Source organism: Hevea brasiliensis, chromosome 12, assembly GCF_030052815.1.
Source record: "Hevea brasiliensis isolate MT/VB/25A 57/8 chromosome 12, ASM3005281v1, whole genome shotgun sequence".
In the NCBI taxonomy this organism is placed as follows: Eukaryota; Viridiplantae; Streptophyta; class Magnoliopsida; order Malpighiales; family Euphorbiaceae; genus Hevea; species Hevea brasiliensis.
Window position 1 is genome coordinate 43,174,357 of NC_079504.1, and position 24,081 is coordinate 43,198,437.

The 24,081-nt window shown below is 31.9% G+C and overlaps 2 protein-coding genes across 2 annotated transcripts; both read left to right on the forward strand.

The window, feature by feature from the left end:
• The first annotated feature begins 559 nt into the window (after positions 1-559).
• On the forward strand, positions 560-12,560 carry LOC110673390 (uncharacterized). The gene is made up of 14 exons (XM_021836519.2): positions 560-578; positions 1,316-1,500; positions 1,585-1,669; positions 1,763-1,833; positions 3,187-3,301; positions 3,436-3,515; positions 4,227-4,311; positions 4,411-4,491; positions 9,240-9,334; positions 9,490-9,540; positions 11,527-11,607; positions 11,943-12,015; positions 12,094-12,171; positions 12,260-12,560. Exons 2-14 carry the CDS (start codon positions 1,361-1,363, stop codon positions 12,296-12,298), a joined length of 1,074 nt encoding a protein of 357 aa, XP_021692211.2. The 5' UTR covers positions 560-578; positions 1,316-1,360; the 3' UTR covers positions 12,299-12,560.
• Positions 12,561-13,794: 1,234 nt separating this feature from the next.
• On the forward strand, positions 13,795-15,734 carry LOC131171443 (pentatricopeptide repeat-containing protein At1g52640, mitochondrial-like). Its single transcript, XM_058131551.1, has one exon. The coding sequence runs from the start codon at positions 13,896-13,898 to the stop codon at positions 15,555-15,557; it is 1,662 nt and encodes a 553-aa protein (XP_057987534.1). The 5' UTR covers positions 13,795-13,895; the 3' UTR covers positions 15,558-15,734.
• The last annotated feature ends 8,347 nt before the right edge of the window (positions 15,735-24,081 follow it).

A 24,081-nucleotide genomic window follows, 5' to 3' on the forward strand; every position in this document is an offset into this window, starting at 1 on the left:
AAATTAAGAGCTCTTATCTTTAACTGATTAATCTTGCTCGACATAAAAAAAAAAAATCCAACTAAGGTCTCTTTCTAGTTTTTTTTTTCTAGAGAGTGAATATCCTCTCATTTGGTTTTGCTCTTTGGTCTTCTCGAGTCTCTGTTGAGGGTCACCAGTGGCCTTCCCCTTCCTTGGCGTCTTTTTGTAGTGGTGTGAAGGATACCCCTCTCTTGGTATCTTTTTGCAGTGGGGTGAAGGATTCCCTTCCCTTTCCCGGTTTAGATTGTTCATAGTTTTTATGGGTTTGGTTTGTTTACAGATCTTGGAGGTTATCGAGGTGAGGATGGAATAAGGAAGATTTGATTAATGGTGTTGTGTGATTTGCTTTCCTGGGTCCTGAAATAGCCCGTTGCCTGTTGGGTGCCTTTCGGCTGTGATGGAAGACAACAAGGACGACTTCTTAGGGATTAAAGGCCTAGTGTTAAAAATGATGATTGCTGACTAGATCGAGACTGAAATGTCATGGCCCCTACCTCCTTTTCCCCCAAGTCGATGGTCTTGTGTTACCTCCAGGAGACTTTGGGCTTAGTTGCAAGGTTTGCGATATGTTTTCTTGTTGTGGCTTTTCTTGCTTTGGCGGGTCTTGGCTTTAGTAGAAGGATTTTTCCCGACGACAACATAATTCAGGATTTGATCCTGAATTTCTACTTGGAAGTTTAGGTTAGGGTTTGATTGGATGGAACTATGGGCTTGTTACTGGGATTGTTCGTTTGGGTTAGAGGCTTTTTACATTTTCTTGGCTCAAATGTTAATTTGAGTAACTTGCCCAATGGACTTCAATGCAATGCAATGTGCAATTAAAAAAAAAAAATCTTGCTTAGATAACAATTTAATTTCACTTATATAGTATAATATCACTATAATTGTATCATTCAAAGTTGAGATTTTCCATTGTTAGTTTTCTTTTTAATCATATGTGTGTGTGAGCATAGACAAGTTAATTTGTCTATTATTTAATTTTTAATCAAACCATTGGTTTCCGTTATTATTTTTTTTTAGTTTGATTTTAATCGATTTTTGAATTCACAAAATTAAATTAATTAATTTAAACTGATATTTTCAAACTCTTTTAATAATTGATTCCAATCTTTAACTGTGGAAAAAAATCTTGGATCAACTTTTCTGGGTTTTAGGCTTGTAGCCCACAGAGACTGCTCCATCCATTTGCCACTGTACAACTAAAAACATTGGGCCTTTTTTTATTTTTTAATTTTTTATTTTTATTTTTAATTCCTTGTTGCCTTGATGATGATCGCTTAAAATTTTCGTTTAGTTGTTACATTTGGTGAACGATCTGGAGCACTGTGTCTAGCGAGAGATGGAATCCTCCAAAAATCTCACTTCACTGCCTGAAGAGGGCCAAGAAGACGATAATCATGAAGAACAAGAAGGAAAAGAAAGCCGGAAGCCATCTGTTTCTGCTTTTGCCCCTGTTCCTCATCGCCCTCCTTCTGCTCAGTGAGTTAAATGATCAATGCTCTTTTTTTTTTTCTCATTTTTTTCTTGTTAATTGAATCGGGTTTCTTATTTTTGTTCTTGTAGGAGCTCTTTACAGAAGTACTCTCCCTTAGACTGGAAGGAGTTCTTCGACCGAGAGGAAGATGTTTGCATTCCCAATTCAAATGATGTTAGTGTTTGGATTGATGATTTAACAACGAGTCTTTTTCTCATCATATAAAATTGCTTTGCTCCTCTCTTATAATTTTCTTTATCATTATAGGTATTTCATGTGTATATGGCAGGAAGCGAAGGACCTGTGGTTTTTTGTCTTCATGGGGGTGGCTATTCTGGGTATGATTGACTATTTTTGTTTTGGTTATTATCTTTTTGTAATATCTGATACTGCAGTTTATGAATACATGAATAAGTAAGATAATCATTCAATTAATTTCAAAAAAAAAAAAAAGAAAGATAATCATTCAATTTGCTTTTTTTTTTTTGGTTCGCTGAAAATAGGGTCGGAACTATGATTTTCTTGAGTCTAGCTGATAGGCTTGTGGCTGGAAACCAGCTCATAAAACTGGTTTTATGAGGAGTAACTTGCTGCTTTTAATAATCTATTCATCTATAAAACGAAGAACTTTTAAGAAAAAATATAGATTTTGATCAAATGAGGTAGAATGGTTGTTATGTGCATTCTAATCCTTAATAAAAATCTGCTATAGAAAATTATATTTCAACTAAGGCTTGTTCATTAGCTCGGCGCGATATTTATAAAAGTTTTAAGAATAAGCAAATGGGTTTGGCACCACCACCACCTTTGTCATCTCTCACCTTTGTTATCTCTCACCACTTGGCACTATCTAGAGCTCTATTCTCCTTTATATCTTTTGGCCATATTAATTCTCAATGCCTATTTCACTTAACATCTGGGGACTTGAAATTCAATGAAATCACTTCCATTACGTGGTTGTTGGCGGACCAAGTTTAGAAGAGCTTGCATGGTTCTCTATATCTTTGGCAGCCTTTTTTTTTTTTAATCAAAACTGCTGCCACAGCCTTCTTAGTCTTTGACTTAAGTGTTTGTTGACTCAAAAAGTACCATCACTTCTTCCCACATGGCTGATCTAGTTTATAAGAGCTTGCCTCATTTCGTTATTTATCAACAATGTCATTTACGCATGTAATGGTATAACGTATTCAGTTTAAAGAGGCTTTTATTACCAGGTTCATTATGCTTGGTGATCCAAAGATGATCCAAGTTCTCAATTTTTAATATTATTGCATTTGGTGGCAACTTCATATGCACAACTTGCATGGTTGTCTGTAGCTGCCTAAGACCTTTTCATTAAAATAGATGGTAGTTGCTTCACTTTCTAAATCAACATATGAGTGACATTTGTATGGAACATAATTCCTTTTTGGTATTGTAACGTGTTCAGTTTGTGTTATTTGAGTTCCCCCTAGAATCTCATCATGGAGTTAATGAAAAAAAAGAAAAGAAGCATCTTTTGCAAGTATTAACAGAGACAGATGTTTGTGCTTCAGTGCCTTTATTTTATTGTCATTGTATCTCTCTTTCTGTCTCTCTCTCTCTCTCTCTCTAAATCAATTTAATACATAAATAATTTAATGTTGAAGAAAAAAAAAGGTTCTAAACTTTGGCGTTCTGATGAATGTAAATTACACAATACATTTGGCTAGGCTTTCATTTGCACTGTCAGCAAGTAAAATTAAGGAGAAAGCACGGGTAGTTGCCATTGACTTGAGAGGACATGGGAAAACATCCACTGAAAATGACCTTGATCTATCCATTGAGGTACTAATATTATATTATTACTCTATGTTTCTTGTAATTAGACATGTATTTTGGTTATTAGGTTTTGAAAAATATTTTATTACAGTTTTTGGTTTTATAGTATGCTATCAACAGGTGTTTTCTCATATGTGCAGACCATGTCCAATGATGTTTTGGCTCTATTGAAGGAAATGTATGGAGATTCTCCTCCTGCAATTGTGCTTGTTGGTCACAGGTTATACTCTTTCTGTAAGTTAATTTGCATTGGATTAACGATGTTCCCTATTTTTAAGGTGATAGATATCCAAAAGCGAAATGAAAAGGAAGAGCAAAAAGCTTCAATCTCTCCTACTATCAACCATCTTTTTATTCCATGCCCCAACCATGCTTGCTCTGTGAAGGCCGTTATGTTATGATATGATGCTTAGGAATTCGGCAGTAGCTATCTTCCATTTTGCATCTCTGTGCTTCTCTCTCTCTCCCTCCCTCTCTTTCTCTCTCTCTCTCTCTCTCTCTCTCTCTCTCCTTTTCTTTTTTTTTTTTAAGGTATGAGGTATGGAAGAGATGATTAGGGATAGATTTTTTTTCCCTTAATGATAACATACTTTGAAAATTTCAAATATATGTTTTCTATATTTTTAACTATATTTCATTTCATTCCCTTTCTCAAATGCCAATAAATGTTACTATTTGATCAAGGAAGGCAATAATGGACTTCTTATGAAGCTTTTATCTGTTAATAAAATTTTAGTCCTGCCATTTCTCTTACGTTTTCCTTGTGTAAAATGAGGAAACAATTGTTGGTGTTGTAGTTTTCTGATTTCTTCTGTTTGATTAGTAACTAATCTGAAAATTTTCATTATTTTATGCTATTTCTCTTTCAAAGTTTCCCTATATCTTTCTTCTCTACCCCCTCCCTAATTGTCCTTTTATCATTGTAATACAGCATGGGGGGATCAGTAGCTGTGCATGTTGCCGCTAAGAAAGCATTACGTAGCTTGGCTGGGTTGGTTGTTGTGGATGTTGTGGAGGTTTGCTTTCTAGATGATAAACTTGTCTGCATGCTTCTGATTTTTATTATTTATCAATAGTGTAATGAAGCATTATTGCATAATGTGATGGTATTTCAGGGAACGGCTATGGCTTCTTTGGTTCACATGCAGAAAATCTTATCAAATAGGATGCAGCATTTCTCAAGCATAGAGAAAGCGGTATATATAATTTTTTGGAGCCCAATCATTCTTGTTCTAGCAGTTCTTTTTACATCATCATTTATTTGTACCTGGTTGTTCCTAAGTTGTCAAATTGAGAATCAAAATTATAATTTGATGATTCAAGAATTGAGAAGAAAATCAAAATTTTAAGATTTCATACAAATTCTAGTGGCCACGTGTGCATATAAACTAACAAATATATACATTGGACAATGAAATATTTTTAACTAATGTTTAATGTGGAACATAATACAAGATATGCATAGAGAACAATATAAGATATTATAGAAAAAAGAAATCAATTAGGAAGGAACATAATAGGAGGAGAATCACGGTTGGTACTTGGAATGTTGGATCACTTATAGAAAAATGAATGGAGCTTGTGGATACCTTGAAAAGGAGAAGGGTGAATATTGCTTGCATTCAAGAGACTAAATGGGTAGGGGAGAAAAGCAAGGAAGTGGGTAATTCAGGGTATAAACTGTGGTTTACCGGAAAGGAGAGGAATAAGAACGGAGTGGACATAATCATAGACAAGACATTGAAAGATGCTGCAATAGCTGTGAAAAGAGTAGGAGATAGAATTATATTAGTAAAGCTAGTACTAGAAGGAGAAACAATAAATGTAGTTAGTGCTTGTGCCCCACAAATAGGATTAGATAGTGAGAGTAAACAAAGGTTTTGGGAAGATATGGATGATCTAATGCAAAGCATACCAAATTAAGAGAATATTTTCATCGATAGAGATTTGAATGGACATGTAGGAAGTGATAGGTAAGATTATGAGAATGTTCATGGAGGTTTTGGTTTTGGCAGCCGAAATGAGGAGGGAAAAAACATCCTGGATTTTGCTATGGCATATGACCTAATACTAGCAAATACCTACTTTATAAAAAGAGTCACATTTAGTGACTTTCAAAAGTGGACAACATAGAAGCCAAATTGACTTTCTCTTAACCAGGAAGACAAGTAAAGCTCTATGCAAGGATTGCAAGGTCATTCCGGGAGAGGCTTTAACAATTCAACATCGGTTAGTGGTCTTGGATGCCAAGTTTAGGAATAATTCAAGTAAGGTTAGAAGAAATGGTGTAGCTCGAACAAAGTGGTGGGAGTTCAAAGAAGTAAAGCAAGTGAAGTTCAAAAATGAGCTTATCGAGTCCGAAGCATGGAAGCTGGATGTGGAGGCAAATGGTATGTGGATACAGATGACATCAAATATTAGAGAAGTAGCTAGAAAAATACTTGGAGAGTCTAGAGGACATGGAACCCCCTCAAAAGAGAGATGGTGGTGGAATGAGGAAGTATAAAAGGCAGTGAAGAGAAAGAGGAAATGGTATAAGAAATTACCTAAGTGCGATAATAATGAGGCACATGAACAGTGCAAGATAGCAAAAAAAGAGGCAAAAAAGGCAGTTAGTCAAGCAAGAGCGCAGACCTTTAAAAAGTTATATGAGAAACTTGGAACTAAAGAAGGGGAGAAAGATATTTATAGATTGGCAAGGATGAGAGAAAAGAAATGTCAAGATCTCAATCAAGTTAGGTGCATTAAGGATAAAGAAGGAAAAGTATTGGTGAAAAATGAGGACATTAAAGAAATATGGAGAAATTATTTCGATGATCTCTTTAATAATAGCCAAAATGGTAATAGCGTGAATATAGACCACAGAGCAATAGAAAAGAATGTGAATTATATTAGAAGGATTAGATCTTTAGAAATAAAGGAAGCACTTAAGAGAATGAAAGTGGATAAAACGTGTAGACCCGATGGAATACCAATTGAAGTGTGGATGTGTTTGGGAGATATGTGAGTAACATGGTTAACTAAATTGTCTAATAAGATTCTAAACTCAAAGAAAATGCCTGATGAATGGAGGAGGAGTATTTTAGTACCTATTTTTAAAAATAAAGGAGATATGCAGAGTTGTTCAAATTATAGGAAAATTAAACTCACGAGCTATACTATGAAGTTGTGGGAGAGAGTTGTGGAACATCGACTACGTCATGACACTTCTATCTCTCCCAATCAATTTGGCTTCATGCCTGGTCATTCAACTATAGAAGCGATCTTTCTCATAAGAAGCGATCTTTGTCATAAGAAGCTTGATGGAGAAATATAGAGATGCGAAGAAAAATCTACACATGGTTTTTATCGATTTGAATAAGGTTTATGATAGTGTTCCAAGAGCTATCTTATGGAGAGTGTTAGAACAAAAGATGATATCTATTAGGTACATACAAGTGTTGAAGAATATGTATGAAGGAGCAACTACTATTGTATGCACAGTGGGAGGAGACACAAAAGATTTTCCTATCTCAGTTGGATTACACTAAGATTCAGTTGTAAGCTCTTACCTTTTTATATTAGTTTTAGATGAATTGACGAAACATATACAAGAGTAGGGGTGAGCAGATTTCGGTTCAAATTGAAAAATTGAACCGAATTGAATCAATTCTGTTCAATCGGTTTGGTTTTAAAATTCAATCGATTCGGTTCGGTTTTATATTATAAAAATTTCGATTATTTCGATTAGGTTCAATTTTAAAGAGGAAAAATCAATTAAATCGAACCGAACCAAATAGTAATTTTATATATTTGAATCGAACAAAATCGATTTTTGAATTGATTTATTTTTATGGGAAATTTATGAATTATATTTAATTATGTATATATAAATTGTTTAATTTCATTGATTAATGTTTATTAGGTTCAAACCAAAGTTAAATTAGACCAAATAACTTGAAAATAAAGTCTAAATTAAAAAATCAATTGAAAATTAAAATCGATCGGTTTGAACCGAACCGAACAGAAATATAGCGGTTCGGTTCGATTCAATTTTCATACATTTCGGTTCGGTTCGGTTTCTAAAATATATAATTCAATTTTCATAATTTTATTCGATTCGGTTCGGTTTGAACTGAATGCTCATCCCTATACAAGAGAGTATCCCTTGGTGCATGATGTTTGCGGATGTTATAGTTTTGATGGATGAGACGCGAGATGGAGTCGATAGAATGCTAGAGCTTTTGATAAATATTCTAGAGTCAAAGGACTTTAAGTTAAGTAGAACGAAGACAGAATACATGCATTGCAAGTTCAACGAAGGCGGAACTGGTGATAGGGAAGGAGTTAGTTTGGATGGAGTGGTATTGTCCTAAAGTAATCACTTTAAACATCTCGGCTCAATCCTTCAAGTAGATGAGGGATGTGAGGAGGATGTTAGTCATAGGATTAAAGTCGGATGGTTGAAGTGGAGACGTGCCATGGGAGTTTTATGTGATTGCAAGATTCCCAATAAGTTAAAAGGAAAATTTTACCGTACAGCTATACGACCGGTTGAGTGTTGGGCATTGAAGGAGTCGTATGTGTACAGAGATGAGAATGATAACGTAGATGAGTGGCCATACTAGATTAGATAAAGTCCGTAATGAAAGTATTAGAGAAAAGGTAGGACTTGTGCCAATTGAGGATAAGTTGAGAGAAGGGAGATTGAGGTGGTTTGGTCATGTGAAGCGTAGACATATAGAGGCTCTAGTTAGACAAGTAGAGCACATTAGGTTAGAGGATAGAAAGAAAAGAAGGGGTAGACCTAAACTGACTTGGAGGAGAGTAGTACAACATGACCTAGAAGCATTACATATTTCCGAGGATTTAACTCAAAATCGTTTAGAGTGGAGAAAGAGAATCCATATAGCCAACCCCAAATTTTTGGGATAAAAGCGTAGTTGAGTTAAGTTTAATGACTGCATGGCAAATCAGAAATGCAATACATAACGAAACATGCTCTCATAGAAATGTGATAGCAGGAATGTTTGCAATCTGCATTACACATCATCTAGACATGCAAATAGACATATACACAACATTTATTTTCCAATTATGGCTTTTGTACTTTGATAATTTCACCTATCAAATATAGATTTAGTTTCCATTATTTACATCTACAGTGTTTTTGTGCCCTATATATTATATAAAGTAGGAAAGTTTTTCCCTTTATGGGCTTTGTCATCTTCAAAATACAAACAAAACCAACATAAACTAAATCAAGACCACTTATAAGCTTCATTTTTACATATCCCCTTTTTCTTGGGAGAGTATAGGGAAGAAAAAGAAATGAAATAAAGAAAAAAATGAATGAGAAAAGAAAGGAAAAGAGGGAGATAAGAAAGAAAAAAGAAATAATTGGGAACTAAGGAGGAAGAGAGCAAGATAGCGAATAAGAGTGGAAATACCAGAAAAAAAAAGATTAAAATAACATTTCTACCCATTCGATTTTCGAATCATGAAATTCACAAAAGTTAATCTGTAAGGTTCATCTATGATTTTGTGCAATTTTGATTTGCATGCTCAATTCAAGTCATTTGGTGCTTCAATAAAATAGAATCATACAATTCAAGTTTTGAATCAAATGATTACCTGTGGAGAACTGATTATTTTACTAATTGCTATGAAAAAGTTTAAATATTTTTTATTGCGTCAATTATTGCAGGACTCCTAATATTTTTGTGTCTAAAATTCTGAAACATAATGTAAACTGTAAAGTTCTCTGAACACTATATTACTAGTTGACACATAACATACCCACAAATCTGTATCCAATGTTTGGTTACCTTCTAGCCTACTTTCAATATCCTGGAATTTAGGAATTACTGGTTGTCAGACAGCTAGGGATATACTTTCACTGAAGCTTATGCATGCTGGTGAAGTTTGAAATGGTAGTGAATTGGAAACAAATGTTTTTGCACAGGTAGAATGGAGTGTCAAGGGAGGTTCTTTAAGAAACATTGATTCTGCCCGCATATCTGTGCCTACCACTTTAAAGTATGATGATTCAAAGAAATGGTAAGTACTCCTGCCATAGTATGTTGAAGTAATCGGAATGTCTATATTCTTACTCAAAAAACTTTTTACAGGTTGCTGTATACTGGTTCTGCTTTTAATGTTAAAAAAAGTTAGACCAGGACAGTTTGACTGAGGGAAATTATTTTGTGTTGCAGTTATGTTTATAGAGCACGTCTGGAGGAAACAGAACAATACTGGAGAGGATGGTATAACTTAATGTGCAATTAACATTTACTTCTATAAAATGGCATTTCAATGAGGATTTGATTCGTAGTAATTGTTACAACCAAAACCAAAGGCTTTATATTTTGTGATTTGGTTATGAGTTTGAATAACAATGCTACATGCTTGGATGCAACTTTATCACTGAGTTGTTTGGATACTCCTTCCTAGCACATACCATTTCTTTTGAATATGTTATGGTTTCTGCTATTGCTTCTACTGTTTTATTTTTCTTTTTTAAATTTTTTTTTGGTATAGATAATAATAGAGGTGTGCATTATAAAGTTATAACAAAAAAACTGAACTGAACTGATAGAATTCGGTTATTTTGGTATGAATAGGTTCGGTTTAGTTATTTGTTAGTAATTTCTAAAATTTTCGGTTTTATTACCTTTGACTTAATAATTGAAACAACTGAATTTTTATTAATTAATATGTTAATTATAATTTTATTAATAATATTTAATTACTAAAAATAAATCTTATTTATTATTTTTTATACTAAAAATGGATTATAAATATATTTTTATTAATATTTTATTAATTAATAATACAAAAAATATACATTATAATTTTTTCAATTAGTTCAATTATAACCAGAGGGTGATTTTGGTTTAATAGTAAAGTTACTCTATCTGTGATCTAGAGGTCACGGGGTTAGTGTTATCATAATTATTAATTAGCGCACCTCAGGCTCAAGGTTCACAAGGCTCGAATCCTAGCGCCTTTGTTCCAGGCACAAGGTTCTAGAAAGATATGCTTTCTTTATTTCTATCTTAAGCCAGCACTTTCATTGGCAAAAATAATAATCACTTAAACTCAAACCATCAAACCCAATTCAAGGTATATGCCAAAAGAAAAAAAAGAAAAGTATCACATTTATTTGATTTTTATAAACTTTTTAAATTTTTTACTTTTGTGCCTCACCTAGCTCAGGTGCGCGACTGCGCCTCGCGCCTCGGCTCCAGGACTCCTTGGCGCCTTAATGCGCCTTGAGCCTTTAATAACTATGAGTGTTATTAAGGTGAGAGGCGACGCTAAGGCGACAGGGCACCTTATGGCCTTAGGCGAGAGATGAGGCGAGACGAGGGTCTTTTTGAAGTGAGGCGTCATGGCCTCCATATCAAACTTTTAACTAGTTTAATAAGTAAAAAAACATATTGAAAAGAAAAACATATTATTTGCACTATATGTAATTTAAGAGAAATAAGAAGCAGAAAATAATTAGTTTATAGAAAGGAAATGAAATTTAAAGAAAGATTAATTAACTCCATTTTATTAGGGCTTAGGGTTTAGGAAGGAAAAGGAGAGGAGAGTTGAAAAGGAGAAGAGAGAAGAGGAAAGAAAAAGGTCAGGCACCCCTCTTTCAAAGTAACATTTATTTATTTTTTAATTTTTAGAGTTTATTTTTTCTCTCTTAAAAAGTAAAAATAAAAATAAATGTTATTTTGAAAGAGGTGTGCCTCGTCTCGCCTCGCCTTGCACCTCGGCGAGAGAGGTGCTCACCTCTTGGAATTGGCATGCACCTTTTAGCACCTTTAATAACACTGCACAAGGTTTAGAGCCACAAAAACATACTCTGTGTGAAGTAAGGTTGCATATATCAATTTTCCACAGAGCCCACAAGTGTGGGATGTATTGCGCACTAGGTCACCTTTTTAGTTTGGTCATAATTGATAATCAACCAAATATTTTTAGTTTTGGTTAAGTTCAGTAATCTATCAATTTCTGTTCAGTTTGATTAGTTTTTTTAAAGTCATTTAAAAATTTGGTTTCTCAAAATTTCAATTCGGTTCGGTTGACCAAATGCACACCCTTAAACAATAATATAATGCCTAAGCCAAATATAGGATGGATGAGTTTAATTCTACTGAGAAAGAAGTTTTTATTCTAATCAATCATTGATTGTTGCAAATAGTCGTTTTCTATTTAAGTATGTTGATGTATTACCTACTTTGCACATCTTGCAGGTATGAAGGCCTTTCAGAAAAATTTCTGTCATCTCCTGTTCCGAAACTCTTACTTTTAGCAGGAACAGATAGACTTGACAGGTTGTGCTTTTGAACTTGCCTCAAATTATATATAGAAGGTTTTTTATGACATCATTATACAATCACTTACATTTAAATCAAATAGCAGTATGGAATATATGGCACTGAACAGATTTTTGACATGATGTTAGTGAAGTGCATGATTGTGAAAGTTTACTCATCTTTTTAGCTACTTTTAATCCTTGTATTCCATGGCACTAAATGTCTGAATGGTGTGCTTTTTTAGGAGCAGTTACTTGTTTAGTAGTAGGGAGCATTCTGTGTGATAGGTTGTGGAATAGCAAGACTGGTAAAAGTTTTTATTCTGAGATTTTCTTTGCTCTGTTTTGCAACAGAGCTCTTACTATTGGCCAAATGCAAGGGAAGTTCCAAATGGTGGTTGTCCGACATACCGGACATGCTATACAGGTCGGCACCAGTTACTTACACGTATAATAGATATTTTTTCCTTTGTTATTCAAACTAGTATAATCCCCATGATTGCAGGAAGATGTACCTGATGAATTTGCAACGCTCATTGTTAATTTTATATCCCGCAACCGCATAGGGCCTCATGGAGTTGAGGTTGGTATCAATATTACCTGCTTGTACAAATTAAATACATAAGGGCTTATAGGGGTGCCATCCAATATGAAAAATGAAAATGTTTCAGATACCTGGACTCCGTCGACCATCACAGCCACACAATTGATGATGTTGGACAAATTAGTAGACAATTTCGCCTATTTTGGAGGATGATGCAGAGACAACATATGCCATGCATTCAGCTTCACATGCCGGATCTCTAGTAAATGTGCTTAGAGGTTTATTTTCTTTAATCTTGCCAAATTTCTGAATTAATAATCCAGTAATGCAACTTTGAAGTGATATGACAAACAGTGATATAATTGAACTGATGTATTTTGAATAATCTGTGTTGATCAAATTTCATATTGGTTAGCTTTTTGTTGGTCGGAGGATACTTGCAATGTTGCATTCACATGGGCTTTATAATTTATCAGGGAATGTATTTGAAATTACATTTTACTTCTTAGTTATACCCTAGCAAGTTCAATCTACATAAATAGTATTTTCATTCTTTCTGTCCTCCTTTGGATTCTAATTATTTGCCTAATCCAAAGGATTAAACTGATAACATGTATAGTTTACTGTGTACCTTCGCACCTAAGTCCAACAACATAAACCTATCTTGATATTGAGAAAATAGCACTGGAAGTCCACATTCACAAAGGAGAGAGAGTTGGATTAATAATGGCCTTAAAGGGTCAATTTCAACTAATTCACAAGGTGGAGGATCTTAGCTATTGCAGGTTTGTATGTCTTAACATTTCTCCATAAATTCATGGATTTGCTCTGTGGTTTGCCTGCAAGCAGCACTCTCCCCCAAATAATCATAAACGGACGAGAAAACAGCAAATACGGTTAACCCTCATGAGAGCTTTAGACTTTTTTTTTTTTCTTTTTCACTTGAAAAAGGAAGACACCTTATTTTCTGATGATGATACTGGAGCAATAACCTGTCAGGAATCCTTTGAAGTTCAGAAAAGTCTACCTCAAAATTATAAGTGCACCAGCATTGAGCTTTTTTCTGCTTTTCACTTTTTTGGAAAAATTTTCTAAGAAAACTGAAAAACAAGAGGTTTTGTGTTTATATGTGTCAATTATCCAAATGGAGAATTAAAAAATTAATTTTTTTTAATTTTTAAAATTTAACTAAGATTTAATATTGTGTTGCTTTATAATAAAATTTCTATTTTTCAACTATTTGTCAAATAAAAAACGATGACGTTTCTATCATCAAAATCATATTATAAGTTTATAACTTAAAACTAAAATTAAATAATTATCTAGGAATATATTCATTTATAATGATAAAAAATTAATTTTATTATTATGAAATAAATAAATAAAATAAGTTTTAAAATATATTTTATAATACTTTAATTTTTAATAATGAAATGTATGAATTTTTCATTATACTTTAACATATTTTTTATATTTTTCTTTATTTTTATAAAAAATAAAATAAAATAAAAAATTATTTTTCACAATTAAACAGAAACTAAAATCATATGGAAGAGAGATGTGTCTCCTTTCAAGCCTAAACCATGCCCAGTTCTAGGGCAACCAAGCCCAATGAATAGCGATTATGCCTTTCCAAGCCCACAGCCCAAGCTCTCAAAACTGTCAAACACACAACCGAAAATAATGAGAAGCTTCTCCTCTTTGATGCTCTAACTGTAAGACAAATTCCGGTGGATGTCGTCTCCGAAATCTTTCTAGTGAGTATGAAAAGTTCAAAACTTTTTAAGAGCAATCTCAGGTACCTGTCAAATCCTCATCTCTCTATTTGCTCTATTTCTTCTCATTACTCCCTGACACATTTCCTTTTGTCTTTCCCTACTAAAACCCTAGTTTCACCAAGGCTTTTTGGAAGTCCAATCTGCAATTCATCTTTCAGAAACCTCACGTTGGATCATCCATATTCCTCGATTTCCACAATTGGGTCTTTTCTGTTTTGTTCTGAAACTTACCCATTTCATCATTCTCTCTGCTTGTTTAAGTATAATGGTTGTAGAAATTTATCCCCATTTTCCTCGTATGGGTCACCTTCTCTTAGTCCTATGACGTACTCGTATCTTCAATCTTCAAATTGTTTTGGTTTCACCAGATGTAATTGTAGATATAAGGATTATACAAAGCAAAATTTTAATCTTTATTTGTTCAAGTCTCGAGCTCATTATTGCTTTCGATTTTATTCAGTTTCTTCTATTGATGCTTCTCAGTGTAAAAAATTGCATACTGATGAGCTTAGACCGATAGCAACTCCAAAACAAGTTTTTAAGATTATTGGTTTGCTAAGAAGTAACGAAGATGATTTGGAATCTAAGTTGTGTAAGTTGAATCTAAGACTATCTATTACATCGGTGGCTCGGGTTCTTCGAGCTTTGAGTAGTAAAAAACGGTCTGCACTGCATTTCTTTCAATGGATTAGACATTGGCAGCCAGAATTGGAATGTAATTCTGACATCTGTAGTTTGATTATTGATAATTGTGGGCGGTTAGGTGATTATGATGCTATGCAATGTCTTTTGAATGATTTCAGCCTGAAGAGTTTGTCCCTAACCAATAAGGCATTCGGGTTCTTAACTTCTACGGGTACAACTGAGACTTTGCTGAGGAAATCAACACAGAGAGTTATTGATATATTGTGTGAAGTTGGGGGGACGTGTTATGGTACTGGAGTTTACTCGTTAATTGAGATGTTCAGTGATTGGGGATCCTTTGACATGGCCAAGTTTGTGATCGAGAAAACAGAGAGGAGGTTGTCTTTCTACAATGTTTTGATTAAGGAGATGTGTCAGAGATGTGATTTTAAAGGAGCACGAGATATGATGGATGAGATGAGGGAGGCAGGCTGTAATCCAAGTTCCCAAACTTACAACTACATAATTAGCAGTTTGCTAAAGAATGGTAAAAATGCTGATGCTTATGAATTATTTCAGAAAATGAAAGAAAGCAATTGTTCCCCTGATGCATTAACTTTTGAGATATTTATATATAACTCTTGTTGTGGAGGCAAGTTGGATGTTGCTTTTGAGTTTTTAGATGAAGAGGTTGCAAGTGGTCTTGAACCTCGGCTTTTAACACATGCTGCCTTTATCAAGGGGCTTTTTAACTCACAACAGTATGAGGAGGCTTACAAATATGTTTTGAGTTCAGATGATAAGTGCTCAAGCAGTGTGAATTACAGCTTGCTTGCAGGCCTTAATCAGAAAAGAGGAAATGTGGGTGCCGCTGAATATATTCTTTCCGAAATGATAAAAAAGGGTCTTAGACCTCATTATAATGTGTATATGAGAGTTTTAAAGCAAATCCAGAGGTCAGGCAAGAAAACATCGGCTGCTGATTTACAAGAGAAATTTCTGCAGCTTGAATTAAGAGCTTAATGCTGGTACTGCACGGACTATTGCTTCGCAGGTTTTCTGAATATTTCCTCCTTTTAAACCTGCTTTTCCTTTCATAGAGTGTTATGTTTATAACCATGTAATACAAGCATCAGAAGCATTTTCAGTTGTAGCAGTAAGGATTGTTTTTTCCTCAGATTCAAATTTTGGAGGAATAAAGCTGCAGATTGCCTCTTATTTTTATTATGTTTAGAACTTTTTACCTGGAGTTTTTTCCTATAAACTCTGTTGGTTCTCTTGTTTTATCCCTTTCAACTAAATCAATTTCAAATTGCCAGTAGTAGTGGAAGTAGCCATTTGATTTCTATATCGAGTCCTGCCCTTGCAGCTCAAGCTGCCAAAGATACAGGAAGAAGAGGAAATGATTAGTTGATACTTTACCTTTTGAATTCTGATGGGTGTATTTCAATTTTTTCATGCATAATGTATGTGTTGCTCGGCAATACTATTGATTGGCTTCACAAATTAAATCTGGATATTGCTTCAACTATAGAAGTTCAGGTGTGCATTATAATTGCTATTTAATTGGCTCCCTTTCATGCATTTCATTTAGTGTGATTCAATTGGGTCTCCTTTGAAAGAATTGTTAATAGAAACATATACCTATTGTTTATACCAATCAGTTTACCCTGTTATCAACTAATTTATAGCTGATTGATAGTGTTTGCGTCCTGCTGAAAATTGATTTCCTTGTGTTCATATATGTACTCATATATCATTTAGAGTTATGATTACTTGTCAGTGACTATTTCCTTTTGAGGCTTAACTATGCATATCTTTGAGTTTCTGAGTTCTTGTTCAGCAGCAACTGCAAATAGCCAACAGAATTTGGCTGCTCCTCATTGCCCTCTACTCTCTGCACCAGTTAGAATTATTAGCCCTTTTCAGCTTCGGTTCTCAACTGAAAGTTCATGCTCAACCCAGTTTTGGTTCATTTTTCAATTTGAATTGACAAAAAAGTGAGATGTGGTTCACTTCAGTAATATAAACAACAGGAAAGAAAATATAAAATTTGAATTTCCTTTTCAAATATATTTTAATTGGGTGCTTGCTTTTCTTGTGGGCATTACCCTTTGTGATAAATAAATTAAAAATTTGAAAATGATTTTATTAGGATGAGTCAACTGTGGAAGTGAATCACTCTCAAAGTGAGTTTTATTTTTGAGAAATTTTATTTAAAAAATTTTATAATTTAAAAGTTATTTTTTAAAATAATAATAAAAAAAAAAACTTTACCACTTTGTGACTATTAGTTTAGGCAAAAGAGCTTTAAAAACTGTGAGAAAGTGATAAAAAAAAAAAGTTGGAGTGTATTATAAAAAAAAGAAAGAAAGAAAGAAAGAAAGCTTCCAAATTTGACTGAAAAATGAGCAATTTTTAAATTCGAAAGAAATGAAAGCAAAAGAGGCGAAGTTACAAGAAAAATAAAATATGGATTTTGAATCATTTGCTAATTAAAAATGAAATTTGCTTAAATTAAAAGGAATAAGCATAAAGGTAAAAATGTGGATAATTTTTATAGTTTATCTCTGAATTTTAATCCATATTTTATTTTTGTCTCTTAATTTTAATTTCTTATTAAAAATTTTATAAATTTTAATTTTATTTAAAAAAAAATCTCTTTAACTTATAATGGTAAGTTTTCAAATTAAAAAATCTCTTTAAGCTATAGTATAACATTTATAAATACAATTTTAGTATTTTCTTGTTAAAGGTAAATTCTACTCTTTTTTATGAAGCAGATTATTGTGATTATATTAATATTTTTGTGATAAATTTAAATGATAATTAAAATAATTAATTTTTTTTAGTGGGAGAGAAAATGAGGTAAAAATGTAATTTTATTTTTTTTAACCTAAAAACCTAGGTTAAAGAATTTTTATGAAATAAAATTAAAATTTGAAAATTTTTTTAATAATAAATTAATAATAAAGGATAAAAGTAAAATATGAAGAAAAAAAAATCAAAGATGAGCTCTAAAAATTATCTAAAAATGTGCATCATGGTTTTTGGTTAAATAAATTTTAAAATTAAATTTTTGTGAAATTAAAAAAAAATTAAGAGTTTTTTAATATAAATTAAAAAAATTAAATATAAATATTAAAAAAAATATTCGCAAGATATAACTATAAAGTACGGTGTTATGAATTTTTAATAAATAAAATAAAATGATATGTGTTTAAATTTTGTATTTATTTAGATTGTTAACTCAATATAAAAAAAAATTTTGTAAATTAATACCTAAAGAGTATGATTTGTTAGTAAGCAAATCCAACCACTTGACTGAAATTAACAATTAACCTAAATCCGTATTAGTTTAATTTTATCATTATGATTACCATCCAAATTTAATAATTAAAAAAAAAAAAAGGCTAAAAGTTAACCGAGAATTTAATAGTCTCTTCTATAAATTGAGTTGTCCTAGTAAATTGGTAACCCAATTTAAAAGGAGGTGTTAACTATAGTACAAGAAATTCAGCTTAGTTAGTGAGCAACCCCTAAAGTCCTATCATAGACCAAGTCTATGATTGAATTATTAAACCCTTATTAATTCAATTCAATGTGTAAAATCCAATATATATACATTGGCAAATTGGAATTTTATAAATAAAAAAAAAAGGAAAGAAAATCGCCCCCTTTTCATATTATATTTACTTTTTTTTATGAATGAATTGAGTTGTCCTAGTAAATTGGTAGTCCAATTTAAAAGGAGGGTAAGGAATTCAGCTAGTTAGTGGCAACCTAAAAGTCCTATCATTGACAAAGTCAATAGCTGAATTAAAAATTATATTTATTATATTTAAAAAATAATATATATACATATATATAAAAAAAAATCATATTGTATAATTTATTAATGTGGTTAATATAATATTTACCTGTAAAATTTTACTATAAATCATGAAAATTATACTAAAATATTTTAATCATTTTAGTTTTAAATGTATATTATCGTACTCACATATATTTAATTGTTTTATAAATTATAAATGTGAACATGAAACACATTTATAGTACAATACATATAACAATTATTCTTAATAAAAAATTATATTTACTATATTTTAAACATAATATATATTATATTTTAAATATAATATATAAAATTATATAATATAAAATATATTAACCATTTAAATGAAGGAACTAATTTATTAATAAAATAAAAATTTTAATAATTTAATTGAAAATAAAATTAATGATAATATAAACGGCTGGATCAATTTATTAATGGAAAAAATTTAAGAGGCTAAATTATTTTAAAATGAAAAAAGAGTGATTAAATTGTAAATTTTAATAAATATTAAAAATTTATTTTTATTAAATAATAAAAATAAAAAATTTAAAAATTAAAATAATAAAATGATGAAATAAAATTGCAAAGTGAAGGGTAAAAAAAGGAAAAAAAAAATGCTTAGGCATTGTTGTTTGTTGCTGCACCAAGATAAGAAATATCATATCAATGAGTTTTAACTCAGTATTATTAAAGTTATTTTTGAGATTATAAAATTTTAAATTTAAATTTTAATTAAAATTAATTAAAATAATAATAATAATAATAATAATAATAATAATAAGAAATGCCATACCACTTAAGCAAAAAGTATCACATGGAATGATGACTTTGCTTTGCTATTTTACCTTAAAAGTCATGTGTGGTTGGCCCATATTAGATTTGGACGGCACATTAGATTCAGTTAATTAATATTTTAAGATAAAAAAAAAATAGAAAAACTATATGAAAAAAGTGGGTGACCCTTTAGACTCATTGTTGAAAAAGTGAAATGAAATTTGGTCCGTTGTTACTTTTCTTTTTGGATACTTTTTTTTTTTCTTTACACACATACAGACATAAGATTTATTGTATCAATACTCATATTCAGATAATTATTGATTGAGTAGATCCTTGACAACGCTTATAAATCCCTACACACACATCTACAATCGATGTGGGAGCCTAAAGACCTAACTATAATAGGCACGCCCACTAACTAACAGACTTTATCAAATCATTAAGTTACACTGGGAATCAGTCTCACTCTTAAAGGATTTGCTTTTTTCTTTCGTATACACACATATGGGATACAAGACTTACTGCATCAATATTAACACTCAGATAATTACTGATTTAGTGTAACTTGATAATACTTATGAACCCATACACATATACTTTCACAATCAATGTAAGAGCCTGAACCCGAAGGCTCTTTTTACATCATATATATATATATAAAATTATCAAGTGCAAAAAAATTTTCTTTAAAAATTAATATTTAAATTAGAGTTAAGAAAAAAAGAAATTATAGTAAAAGAAAATTACAACGAAATTAATAGTTAATGTAAATTATGTATTGAATGTTTATGGTAAACATCTTTTGAATTATAATTATTAAATTTGGTGTTAAAAAAAAATGTTGAGCATTAAAATAAGTAGACGTTGAAAGTCAAAACAACAGTTAAAAAGAAAATAATTAAAAACGAATAGGAATGGGACCTGTATGAAGAAAACGAAAACAAATATATACTTCTAGCTTGTGGACAGGGGCGGGCGGAGGCCGGTGGACAACGGTGTTGGCGATAAAACTTTAAAAAATTGAAAATAAGTTTAAATTAATCCCTCTTTTTTTTTCGAAGTTTAAATAAGTCTATTTTTTTTAATTTAATAAATTCAGAATTTTTTGTTTAAAAGGTCAAATTATTTATAAAAAAATTAAAATAATAATTTTTCAAAATTTTTTTATTTTTCCACCAACTCCTTCACGAAAACACACATCTACACGAGACATGTAAAGGTGCCGCTCATAGGGTTTCTACATAAGGATACTGCAGTTGCGGGTGCAACTATGTTTGCATTTTGTGTTGCTTGCTTCTGGGCGCACTTGAGTTTCTCTTCGAAGTCAAGGGAGGAATCGTGATGGGAAAGAAGGGGAGTTTTGCTATGGGCGCACTTGGATTTTGTGTTATGGGTTTGTTATCTGTGTTTAGAGTTTGTGCTTGTGTGGCAATAGAGAAAATTGAGTGAGAAAGTAAATAAATTATGAGTTGACTTACTGGGTTTGGGTTTGCCAAGAACTATTCTGGGTTTGGAAGAGAAAAGAGAGAAGGTGGGGGTGGACGAACAAATTAAAGAGATAGAAAATTTTTTAGGGTGTTGACTTGCAAGGTTTGTTGTGCTGTGGGTTGTCTTGATGAATTCTAAATTATATTCTTGAATTTTTTATGTGTTCAGGTCTATGTAGCGCAGAAACAAATATGAAAAACGGTATTTCAAAAAATATAGGAAACGATAACGTGAGAAAAATGTGTATATATATATATATATATATATATATATATATATATATATATATATATATATATATATATGTATTAGAATTATGACTCAAAATTCTAATAAGATTTGGAGATAGATTTTTTTCTAATTTGAGTGGGAGAAATATTTTTCAATAGGATAGAAAAATATTTCTTATAATGAGTAGAACTCTTATTTTAGTATTATTCCTAAATTGAGTGGGACTCTTAATCAGATAAAGATTGAAGAATTAACACTATAAATAGGAGAATGATAGAAAAAGGTTATTTAGCTTTTGCCTATTGAAGATGGTAACTTTTGCCCAATGAAGAGGGTGGCTTTCAACTTATGGAGTGGGGCTGTCGCCCATTGTAGAGAGGGCTTTGCTAATTGCTACGGATTTGACTCTGCCCATTGATGAGGGTTTTTTACCCATTGCAGTGAAGAGAGGCTTTAGCCTAAGGTGGAGAAAGGACATAGAATTCAAGAGGAAGGGATTTTTATCCATTGATGAGAGGGCTCTTGCCCATATAGTTGAAGTGTTATAATAGTAAATATATTGGATTATGTGTAGAGGAGATTGAGAGGGACTAACTAATATATTTATTATAAGCAGTGTATGTAGTATTGATTCTCTTGGGTGTAATTGGGTTGATGCGTAGTATAGTTATGACCTTGTAATTGATGATTATTATTGATGATAGTGGAAGATGGCATACCCGTGGATGTAGCTCTATGTTGAGAGAGTGAACCACGTAAATATTGGTGTTTTGTATGTTTCCTTTATTTTTTATTTTTTACAGTTTACACACTTCTGCGATGTACAATAAATTGATATTAGAGTATGGAGATGATCTTAGTGAGTTTGGTTGAAGGTGGAGCTATTGCGACATGTAAGAAACTGCACATGCAATAATGGTGGTGGTGGAGAGTTGAAATTGAGGTGGAGCTCTTGACGCAAAATCAAGATGGTTGATGACGTGAAGATTTTTTGAAGAATGAAGCAAGTTACACTCAAAATAAAGATTGAAGAATTGATGATTTGAAGGGTTCAAGCTCAAGTATGGAGATTTGATGATTTGATGACATCCATGAATTTGAGGTATGCAATAGTTGATGGATTTTAAGTCAAGGTGGAGATTGTTAGAATTATGACTCAAAATCCTAATAGGATTTGATGAGAGATTTTTTCCTAATTTAAGTGGGAGAAATATTCCTCAATAGGATAGAGAAATATTTCCTATAATGAGTAGAACTCTTATTTTAGTGTTATTCCTAAATTGAGTGGGCCTCCTAATAAGATAAAGATTAAGGAAATTAATACTATAAATAAGAGAATGATGGAAAAGGTTATTTGGCTTTTGCCCATTGAAGAGAGTGACTTTTGCCCATTGAAGAGAGTGACTTTTGCCCATTGTAGAGAGGGCTTTGCCAATTACTACAGATTTAGCTCTGCCCATTGATGAGGGATTTTTGCCCATTGCAGTAAAGAGAGGCTTCGGCCTAAGGTGGAGAAATGACAGAGAATTCAAGAGGAAGGGATTTTTGTCTATTGGTGAGAGGGCTCTTGCCCATATAGTTGAAGACACCCTTAGAGGAGACTGAGAGGGACTAACTAATATATTTACTATGAGCAATGTGATGTAGTATTGATTCTCTTAAGTGTAATTAGGTTGATGGGTAGTATAGCTATGACCTTATAATTGATGATTTATTATTGATGATAATGGAAGATGGCATGCCTGTGGATGTAATCCCATATTGAGAGGGTGAACCACGTAAATATTGGTGTTTTATATATTTGCTTTATTTTTTACAGTTTACACGCTTCCGCGATACACTCTTCAAATTATGAAAGATATTCAACAATAAAGAGAGTCTAAATTAGCATTTAAATTCAACTATATAAAAAAAAAGTTTAGAAGTTTCATACTCATAAAAAAAATAAAATAAAATACAACACATTCAAATGTTAAAAAAGGAAAAAATAATAAAATTTATGACATTTCCTATATTTCATTGTTTTTCTCCTTCTCTATGTTTCTAGTTGAATTTTCATTAAAAAAAAAAAAAAACTCTAACTCTGATTCATCTAATAAAAGATTGGCAAACTTATGAACTTTCACATTTTCCATATTCCAAAATTCATCGCCACCAACATCTCATAATTTGTCTTTTCATTTTAATATTGGGTGAAGCTTCTCGATAGAAGATGAAAATTATTATAGAAAAAAACCAAGTCCTCTGCACATTTTGGAGTTAATTTATTCCTTTTATATGAATGAATGAAGGAATGAGTTCTCTAATTCCTTTCACAACAAGAAGAGGAAGTAGGTTTTCCAAACACTTTAAAAGCCAACAATTAAAGCAACGATGCAATGGAATCAAAACATGCCCACCACTTCCTAGGATTTATAGTATACTTATTTCCAATAGAATCTGGATATACAAATGGCCCACTTTTAAGGGAAAAATTTGCAACTCATCTTCTTGGTATTGTGCCCATTGATAACTCATAACCATTGCTTCTAAAGCACGCCTAATGAGTTTAAATCTTTTAAGCATCACAACAATGGAAGCAAAATGAGTTTTAACAACTAAAAGCAACTTCAAAATGCTAAACTGAATATAAATTGCAAGTCTTATGGAATGATTCACTATAAAATTCTTGATTTGCAAAGTATCCCCATGAATTTTAGTGATCCAATGACACACATCATAGGTTTCTTGATTAGTTTCCATATTTCTATTTGCATATATATTCTTTAACCAAGATTAAGAGTATGCACAACACAACGAGTTCAATAAATATGTATAAACATTCCCTCAATAATTTCTCTAGCACCCTTACAATTCTTAGCATTATCAGTAATGACTTGTACCACTTTTTGGTAGCTAACCTCATCAATTACTTCCTTTAGCAAATTAGCAATGAATTGCTTATCTTTCACTTCATTAGAACAATAAGAAGATTTGATAAACATAAGGCTAGATTTAGAAACAACCATAAAATTAATTAAAAGCCTCTTCTGGGCATCACTCACAATACTAATACCATTTTTTAACCAAGTGCTTTTAATAGTTTCAAGTAACCTCTTCACATTTGTCTTTTCTTGCTAGAGTAATATAGTCCTCAATTTGTTATAACCAGGCAGCACGTAACCACCCAAAATATGATTAGCAGTAAAGGAATAAGAACTCACATAATAAGAA